At 40.9% G+C, this 10,280-nt stretch overlaps 1 protein-coding gene across 1 annotated transcript in view; it reads left to right on the top strand.

Moving 5' to 3' along the window:
* The first annotated feature begins 339 nt into the window (after positions 1 to 339).
* The window catches only part of iqsec3a (IQ motif and Sec7 domain ArfGEF 3a), a 32,757-nt gene continuing 22,816 nt past the window's right edge, over positions 340 to 10,280 (top strand). Inside the window, exons 1-2 of the mRNA XM_029494787.1 lie at positions 340 to 1,616; positions 10,065 to 10,226. Coding sequence (XP_029350647.1) covers positions 346 to 1,616; positions 10,065 to 10,226 — 1,433 coding nt within the window. The 5' untranslated portion in view covers positions 340 to 345. The remainder of the gene's footprint in view (positions 1,617 to 10,064; positions 10,227 to 10,280) is intronic.

The raw sequence follows: 10,280 nt of genomic DNA, 5'->3' as shown, positions 1-10,280 counted from the left end.
GTTCATTCTACCCATACTCCATCTGTGTTCATCTCATCTTTCATGCACCACAGAAACAGAAGATAATATATACGGCATGAGGGTATTGTTTGAGTGATCAATGAAGTGTTTTTCCTAACGGTTTCCATTTCTATATAGGTCACGTTTGTTTTTAAGTTAGTTATAAATATGCAGCAAGAACTGCCATATTAACTTCTGTCCAGATGGCTGCGTTTTTGTAGTTAGCTGCAGAGTGCTTAAAGGCTGTTATCTGTCTTGTAAATGTAGAAGTGCAACAGAATTTCACCACTGATTGATTATTTTTCTTCCTTTCATGTCCTTTTTTCTTGTACCTTCTAGATCGAAATGCTAGAGCACAAATACGGTGGACACCTCATCTCCCGCCGTGCTGCCTGTAAGATCCAGACTGCCTTCCGCCAGTACCAGCTCAGCAAGAACTTCGAAAAGATCCGCAATTCATTGCTAGAGAGTCGCCTGCCTCGACGAATCTCCCTGCGAAAAGTCCGTGTGCAAAACACGGAGGGTTTCTCTGCTGAACGGGCCCTGGCAGAAGGCTGTAACTTGGCAGGAATCCCATTGGTGCGCTCACCATCTCTGCCTGCCACAGTTGGTGGCAGCTTGACCGACCTGGAAGACTCATTCACTGAACAGGTCCAGTCGCTGGCAAAGTCTATAGATGATGCTCTCAGCAACTGGAGCCTGAAGACTATGTGTTCACTTCAAGAAGGTGGCACCTACCAGTTCAGTGCTGACTCCTTCAGCGCGGCAGCAGCAGCTGCAGGAGTAGGAAGTGTGGGAGAAGGAGGAGGCGTGGGACAGTCAACAATTCATCCAGGCGTGGTGGACCCAAGTGACCTGTCGAGAAGCGCGAGCAAGCTGATGATGGCGTTTCGAGATGTGACGGTGCAGATCGACAGCCAGAACTTCTGTGTTTCATCCTCAGTCATGGAATCTACTTCTGTCACGCTTGGCAGCTGCGTCCAGCAAGACAGGGCCTCCACCACTGTACCGACCACTTCCACAGCAACAACCTCCACCCCACTTTCTGTCCCACCTGCACCCTCTCAACAGCCCCCTCCTTCTCCTGCAGAGGTCCCAGCTGAACCTATAGATCCCCCACCGCCCCCACAAGAACCCCCACCACCCCTAGAAGCTGATTTTGGAGACGAGCAGGATATGGAATTCCCTGCTCCTCCTCCGAGTGAGGAAGAACTAGGGGATGAGGAGCAACCTCCGCTAACTCCTCTGGAAAAGATACCTCCTCCTCAAAGCCCAGAAAAAATTGTGGTAGTGGCCCCACCACCCACAGAGCCTCTTCAAGCCCCTCCACCACAGGAAGCGATGCTGTTAGAGAGCTCTCCCGTGGTAGAGCCTCTGGGAGTGAAGAGATGTGGCTCTGAGATGGCAGATAACAGCTCGGAGCAGATGAGCAGCAGCAGCACGTCCACAGAGGCACGATCCACATCTGAGGCCTCGTCCAAAGAGGCACTACAGGCCATGATCCTCAGCTTGCCACGCTACCACTGTGAGAACCCTGCCAGCTGTAAATCACCCACATTGTCCACTGACGTCATGCGCAAACGCCTCTACCGCATCGGCCTCAACCTCTTCAACGTGTGAGTACACACTGCGTTTTCGTTCCTATGTGTCTACATTGAATTGAATAGTGTTTTGTTATCAGTTCTGAATCATTTGTGACTGTTAAACCACGATTAGCTGCACGGAAAGACACATGAATCCTCCCAAAGCGATCTCGGCATGACAGAGCTGTGGTTTTTGGTCTGGCAATTTGTTTTTCTTAATTACGTTTTAGAAGAGTGAAAAGTGCTACTTCTGCATTCCTTCTTTACAAAACTGTAAAGGTAGCACAGCACCCCTGAGTATAATTTAAAAAACTAATCGTCTCTTGACATTTGGGTATAATTAATGTGCTGTCATTTTAGCGATAACCACAAACAATTAGAGATGACAGTGCTGTCTGCTAATTAGGGTCCAGTAATGTCATTGTTGTACGTGTAAGATTTCAAATTCATTAGAGTTTTGACATTCAAATCTTGTAAATAGACATTGGAAATGCAGTATATTCTGAGGAATAGTATTGTTGGGAAGGGTAAAAGCAAAAGGGTATATCGGAAAGAATACTGTACTGTGAGATTTATGACACAATCTGCGACTCAAGCCCTCCTCAAGGTGCACCTTAAGTTTGATGTGACCCAGTGGGTGAAAAAGAGTAGAAAAAAAGCACTTTCCTCATATGTCCCCATTGTGCCAAAAGAACAAACAGCGTGAAGCCCGAGACCAAAGCTGGATTTGAGTTTCCTTATTTCCTCTCAGAAAGACAAATAAGGAAGGGCAAGCGGGAGGAGCTAAATTATTGAGGCTAGAGATTGAAGATTGATTCGTAAGACAAATCAAATGAAGAAAATGCGAGTACCAAGCTGAAATGAAAAAAAAAAAAAATTGTAAGAAATGACTTATTATGGCTGGTTACACACCCAGACGTGATGGAAATGTCAGTTGGCACAGCTTCATGGCTTGTGCTGTTGATATGCCTGTCAATCTTTTCATTGTGTACTTACGCAGTTTATGAAGCAACTGATTTATCACTCAAAGGAAAAACAATAGGTCTCTGGTTCAGACAAGAGACTGAAAAATAAATACATAAATAAATCGGCCTTGTTCTATTGTTTAAGGTCACCAGCAGTAATTATTATTTCATTCATTTTATCGGCTCTAGCTGACTATTTACAACTTGAAATGTTACAAATTGTAATGATCCATTCTGAAAAAATGATGCTGGTGGTTATAGATATCATGCTTGTCTCTGTTGTAGCTTGTACACATGGGGTGTTCTCATCAGAGGCTCATCAGCATATTGAGAAATCCAATTCTTGGTTTTACTAAGTTTGCTGAATCACTAAGACAATGGCATACTTTATTATACCATTTGTTTGTTACTTGAATCAGTATAATATTCCTTGAGGTAGTCAAGGAACCAAGATATTGATATGAAACCTATACAAAGAACTCTAATATTCGTAACACAATTCAATTATCATTGCAATTTCCTCAGTGGCCCCACAAAAAGTCAGAAGGAGAAAAACTCCCCCTGTTTTGAGGGGCTTGTTTGTTTGTGGTTGCAACTTTTCAGTCATTGTGAATTCAGTTCCCCTCACCACCTAGTGAAGAGTGACAAAGTCAAAACCAGATAAGAACTTCACAAGGCGCACTCCAGACAGGTGCACGGTGGCTACATGGCAGGATGCGATAAGGAAAAAAGTGTTGCCTTGGTGACAGCAGTGAACGGGGCCAGGCCCGAACGAATCTGTTGATTTTCCGAGAGACAAACACTTGAGTCCTGGAGATGAGCAGAAACTTTGTTTCAATTAAGTTCTTCATTCAAATAATCAGGTATGCAGTCAAAAGAACTGACAAAGCTTGGGTGACACAGAAAAAAAACATAATTGCATTTGTTCATCATTTGTAGAAACGTTTGTAACAACATAACTCCTGAAGATGTGCTTAATAACCCACAGGACACTTGGAAGGAATGAGTAAATAGTAATATTTACCATATGCTCTATCAGCTTTTCACACAGAGCATACCCTAAGGGACCTAAACACCCCACATATTCAGTTAAATGACCTCAACTCAGATCGGTTCTGATCAACATCTGATTGACAATTAGTTGGAATTAATGAAGGGTGAATCTCCAAAAAATGGCAGCAATTCCAAAAGGCCTAAAATTGTCGTCCGTCATACTGATGTGAGCTGTGGATGTAATTAAGAGTTCTTTCAGAACAGGGTGAACAGGCACCTTGGGAACTGAGTTGAAAAATTGGTTAAGATTTTAAAAAACAAATAATTTTTTTCTTTGCCCTTTCCACCTCAACCTTTTTCGAAGGAAGTCCTCCTTGCTTCTCTCTTAATATCTTTGAGTGAAGGGAAACACACTATGTATTCCCTTAAGTGAAAAAACATTACCAAATCTAGTTCAAGGTGTCACCCCAAGCAAGATATCTCACACACATTCAGATGACTGAAGCCCACAAACAGACATATTATTTTTTTCTTTACTTCCATGCGCTGCAGCGCCACAAAAGTGCACAATAAAGCCGATTAACTTTGGCTCATTGCTGGAGCGTGACATTGCAAACAAGAGAAGCAGGAACAATATAGTGGAGGGAAGGTGCTTAGGGAATACAGGAAAAAGGGAAAACTTCAAAGTAGAGAAAATGAAAGATTTTTAGGCCAAAACGAACATAGTAAAGTTGAATATTCTTCATTTTTACTGTAACATTGTAGGAAGCTAAAGTGCAATATATATTATTAATCCTTACTACTTTTTTAAGTCAGTCTTAAAGTTGTGAGTATAAGATCTATATTTAAACTATTTAAATGTTTTAACTACACTGTTTTAGTCATTACAGCATGCTCTCTCCTGGACTAGACAGAGACTTTACTGCATGTTTCTTCACCACTGAAAGAAATACATGTTGCCTGTGGTATAGCAATATGTTCAGTCAAATAGTTAAAGTTCTTGCCAAAGTTTTAAGCATACTTAAAAAAGGAATTTTAAAAAGTTAAAACCAAGACATGCAGAAAAACTCGAGACTTGAACCCAACGTCAGGTCAGCTGGATGTTTTAATCCCACCAGAAGCCTCATGCCAACTCTCATTTATCCCATCCAACTCTGTTTTCACCCTCCTTTTACTTTTTACTGTGGCTGTTGAGTGATAAGGATGCATCTTCAATTTTAATTAATTTAAAAATTTCAGATAAAGAAAACATTACTTCTTTTAATTTCATGGGTTAAGAACAATTTCCTACTTTCTAAAGATAAATAAAACATCCAATCCATTAAATTATTTGAAAAAGTCGTCTGTTGCAAAGCTTTAAAAAAAAAAAGTGCTCATGAAAAGTGGTTGGAAAAATTTATGAAATTGATGTTTTTGTGGAGTGTTGAGATTTGGGGTTATTGTTAACCAGGAAAGTTGGAACTTGGATAACTGCAAATCTATCTAAGACCAATCTATTTCCCGACTTTGAATAAGAGTGTAAGCCATGGACAAAAAGGCATCGCAATCAAATATTCTTCATTTTTTCATTCCACAAAGTCACACCAGGGTATTTGGATATCCGAGCACCGCGCTGGTCTGTCCACTCCTACATGACATTACCACAGAGTCAGGGATAATGAGGTGAATATAACAACAAAAAGCTTTACATCAAATATAGCCAGATGAAGGAATAAATCGTAAAAAAAAGATTTTTTATCGTGTCACCTGTACATTTAATTATGAATTAGCCCACTTTGATAGTGTCTATGAGTGGCAGAAAAAGAAAAGGGAGATAAATTTGAATGTGGCATTGATCTGATTCAAATGTGTTTAAAACAGTCAGCAGTCCATATATAAAGTAATGACTGTTTAATGCAGGAGTCAGCAACCTTCAATGCTAAAAGAGCCATTTGGGCACGATTCCCACCAAATAAAACCCACCCTGGAGCCACAAAACCTATTTGACCGCTATAATGAAGATAGTTTCATTACACCTATGCTGTGTATATAAGAGCTAAATAAAAATACTACATTCTATCTTTCTCAGAAACTTTTATGTATTTATTTATTTTGTGTGTCTGTGGTTGGCTCAAAATAAGTCACAGCCCTGTCGGCAACAGGTGACACAAACACGGTGTGACGCATATTCTGATAGAGAAAATATATATTTAAAAAAAAAAAGGTTTTATGCCAATGTAAATCTCCAGAATCATAACTTTTACATAGAAACATTTTGGTAAATAGAAAAAACATTTATTAAAAATCAAATATCCATGAGGTACTCACGTTATTTATCGAAGCCACAGAGAGCCACGACAGAGAGATGAAAGAGCCACATCCAGCTCTGGAGCTGCGGGTTGCCAACCCCTGGTTTAATGGAAGTTCTTGGTTTGATTACAAAGTTTTAGTGTTTATAAAACGACAGGTTTCATTGCCATTTCTGTTTAATTTCCATCCCTTCTTTTCATTCCCCTCAAGCGCCTTGAAAGATAAGCTGACTTTTAATAAATTGGCTTCAACCAAAGGGGGATCCAGAATGAGGAAAGGGGAACAATTATATAAATAAATAAAGAGAGAGAGAGGGGGGGGGGGGGGGGGGGGGGCAATCGAGCTTGAGGCTCATTAGTTCCACCAGTTCATATCCTCCCTCTAATACCTATGTGGTTGTATCCTTTGCATCTTAAACAGGGCAGTTTGCTTTGAGCTAAAACTTGGATATTGCTTGATCATGCGATCAGAAAGCCTCACACACACTCAGCTCGGCAACGCAATGTGCCAGTGTGTGTGATGGTTGCAGCAGGTGGTCTATGCAGCACCTCTAGAGGGTGAGTGGAAAAGGAGCGGGGGGGAATTAAAGAGAGGAAAGTTTTCAATCTGCGTGTGTGTATACACTTGCCTTCACAAACAAGTTAGAACAGCAAGAAAGATGAATTGAAAGACAGAAAAAGCAAAAAGCTTTCCGTCACACAGGGGGAGCTGGAACCCAACCTTTAACAGGAAATGTGCGAAAAAGAGCGAGAGAGAGAGAGAGAAGGGGGAGGACTTGAGGGAGGTGGGACATTAATGACAGATTCCTGAGTGGATTTCTCTTCCTGAATGCATAGCTTTTCCATCTCATAAGACAGACCCTATTTCTCTTTCTTCCCTCTCTCTTTGCACTGTGGTAAAAGCATTGATTAGACATCAGAGACTTGCAGACTCCCTGTCACGCGTAAAATGGGGCATGATCATCACTTTATGAATTAAAGAAAAGGAGGCATAAGACGTATCTATATGTGATTGTGCAAGAAATCTGAATACAACGTGGAGGCTAATTAACACAGTAAATCAGTCTGTCACCAGGACGCCATAGCGCTTTAAAAAAAAAAATTAAAATGTGTGTCTGTATTTGTATGTTTGTGTACTTACACACACACACACACACACACCTCCTTCCCTCTATTAACATTCTGCCCTCGGTGCTGAATGACCCAGTACATAATTACAAACTTTGAAATCCAGATGGCAAACAGAGGAAGCATTTCTCACAGTGCACAACACCCTTTTATCCTCACCTGCTCTTATTATGCAAAGGCTGAATCTGACCATATTGTTAAATATTCATATTATGAACCATTTCTAACCAGAAAAAAGAGCTCAACCACAAATAAACTGATTATTTAAACAAGTGCTGTCTACGCTGCTTGAGCAGCTTCCACTTATTGGGCTTATTAAAATCACATCAGAGAGCCATACTCCAGCATTTCTGTGATGTACTCTTTCATTATGTTGAATATGGCCACAATGGTCACTGCCTGATTAGATGGCACTGTCCTCCTGCTGTGAATTCTCTTTAAATATACAATAATCTGCATTTGAAAATGTATGAAAATGTATCTAAATGCAAGTAATATTTCCAGTCCTGGGTAATAAGAAAGTGTATGTATCCCAAACATGCTTTTGCCAATTTTAGAGGCAAGCTGAAGCTGTAATATCAGAATATTACTCCTTGTGACTAGCTTAAAAGTAGGAAGTGTTTCAAAAATTTTTTTGTGATCATGTGTAATGTATAGTTGACATGGATTACAAGTCTAAAAAGTTTAGGAAGCACTGCTCTAAAAAGAAAAAGCTACAGTAAAGAAAGTGGCCCCACTGGCCGTATCTGTAAATTCTCCCCCTCAGGTGCCTTATCAGCAAAAGCACACTTGACAGACGCAAGGAATGCTTTGCAACAGCAACTCCGCATCAGTGTAATGATTTCCATTTTTGAAGCGGTCACAGTTCGACCACATCACCGTGTTTCCGCTCAGAATATTGCACAGGGGCACAACCTGGCCGTCAATCTATCACTGGTTGGTAATGGAAACAGAAATTTGTACAAATGGAGAAATAGGCAACACGCAACTCTAACTGTAAAGCACTTGTAAGGGCCATAAAACATAGTTCTGAGGTGGGGGGGGCACTGCGCACATCTGTTCATTTACAATAAAATGGTAGGCCAATGAAAGTGTAGGACAGAGGAACAGGGATGCATTTATGATGGAATGAGTGTCTAATATATGACAAGGAAAATAGGTGTGTGTGCGTGCGAGCGAGAGAGCAAGAGAGAGAAAAAGATATTGAGGCATGTAAAATTGTGTATTTGGAGGCACAGCGTATTTTGAAGCTGTGATTTTTAAAGTGACATCTGGGTCCTGTCTAGCACTGCTCCCTCCCATCCCTTCCCTGTTTTTGTGTGCGTGCATGCGGGTTTGTCATCATGTGGCGCCCTAGTTCTCTTTTCACACTTCAACTTTGCAGCAGCTCCATTTTGAGTCATATGCCCCATTCATCCAGCATAAATACTGAAAATGAACAACAAAATAGATGTATGCACCAGCACTGACTCTAAGTCACGTTGTCTCTCAGAATTAAGATTTACTCTGTATATTGTAAAAAACAGCAAATATGATTTATATGAAAAAAAGATCATTCTTAACCCATTATTTACATTTGAGACAGAAAACAGTAGTAACTGTAGTTAATGAAAATATCTACCAATGTATAAAATGATTATACAGGTTTTTTTTTTTTATATCCATTCTTAGTGGGATGCAAACTCAATTTTGGAGGGTTGTGTCATTAAAAACACAACAGCCATTTTCTGTATGGTTACAAGCCATCCAGGTCATGGACAATGTAAACAGTCATTATAAACCATCCATGCTTGTTATTACCTGATGAGGACTCTCCTCTCGTTCTGCATCACTCATCTGAATCTGTCCATCTTGCAACTGCAGCATTTCCTCCCTTTCTGCCCTGATTTTCACTTCTCTGTTCACTTCTAATTACAAATAATGATCTCCATGTGTGGTCCATCTGTTTTTGGGAAAACATGAAATGAGTGATATCTGCCAAATTTTCTTGGCGAGACACATTGCCTTCAGCCATGAGGGCGAGCTAGAAGCTGCGAGTCTGCCGAGGCTGTCACAGCAGATGCGCTCATCGTCCTCCCTCGCTGTCCTTACATTCTCATTTCTGCACATCTGCTCTGTCTGGTCCTCCTCCAGCCTCCTGCCTCTACCTAGCCCTTTATCCTCCCCTCCCCTGTCCCACCCTCACCCTAGTAAACCCATTAGCTGTGCTGCACACAGACACACACACACACACACTGCTCCATTACATAAGTGTTGTGGTTTAAATACTCTATAGAGACAAGAGAGGGAGAGCTATGACAATAATGCAGCAGCCTCCCTACAGTGACTATCTTCTGTGTCTAATAGGGTTATAAATAGTTATAGTAATAGACATTACGGCCATACTCATACCTAAGTAACTTCTGCCATGCGTGGACATGAAAACTACCATCTGATAGGCAGGTCAGATAGATAATAGATAATGTCATTTCAGTGTCAAATTGGATCAGATTTATCCAATTGACACTGCTGAGATTACAGTCTTCATATCCATATCTCACACATTTAGGTTGATTTCTAGTCTTCAGGCACCGACTTTGATTCACTTTGGTATATTTGTCAAATATACCAGAGAGAATTGCCCTTACCAAGGCCAGACTTGGTCCAGTCCAAATAAGTCTTTTTGAGGTGTGTGTGCACACAAGTAGGGATTTAGAGCTGCTAATCGGCCGCTATGATTCCAACTGTATCCTCTGAATTTAGCATAGCGCTAGAGCTCTTTAGTAGTCCTTAATTAATGTTGTAATTCAGCATGTAAATGAATAGAGATGAGGTTCTGCCCTGCGTCTCTGCCCACGCTGTGCATGGATGCACAGTAAACGTCCAAACTGCTTATTGCCTCATCATAACGATGTATTCATTTAGATTTTTGGGTTATGCATGCTTTTTTAGAAGTATAATAAGAAATACCATTCCTTCAACAAATAAAAGACAACTGTCTTTTAACTGTCACAGTCATACTCCTTCCTGAGATATCTGCAGCTTAATAGTCCTACTTGGTCAAGACTTGACAAGACTTATTTTAATGTATTAATTTCTGTTATTTCTTTTGTTCTTGTTTGTCTCAGAAACCCTGACAAGGGCCTTCAGTTCCTGATCTCACGAGGCTTCATCCCAGACACACCAATCGGCGTGGCCCACTTCCTGCTCCAGAGGAAGGGCCTGAGTCGACAGATGATCGGAGAGTTCCTTGGCAATAGCAAGAAGCCCTTCAACAGAGACGTATTAGAGTGAGTAGCGCACTTTATTTCGCAGCTGTTTAGAGGCTATATAATGCTCCTCAT

The sequence above is a fragment of the Echeneis naucrates genome, chromosome 23 (assembly GCF_900963305.1).
Source record: "Echeneis naucrates chromosome 23, fEcheNa1.1, whole genome shotgun sequence".
In the NCBI taxonomy this organism is placed as follows: Eukaryota; Metazoa; Chordata; class Actinopteri; order Carangiformes; family Echeneidae; genus Echeneis; species Echeneis naucrates.
Note: the sequence above shows the minus strand (reverse complement) of the source record. Positions and strands in the feature narration are given on the sequence as shown.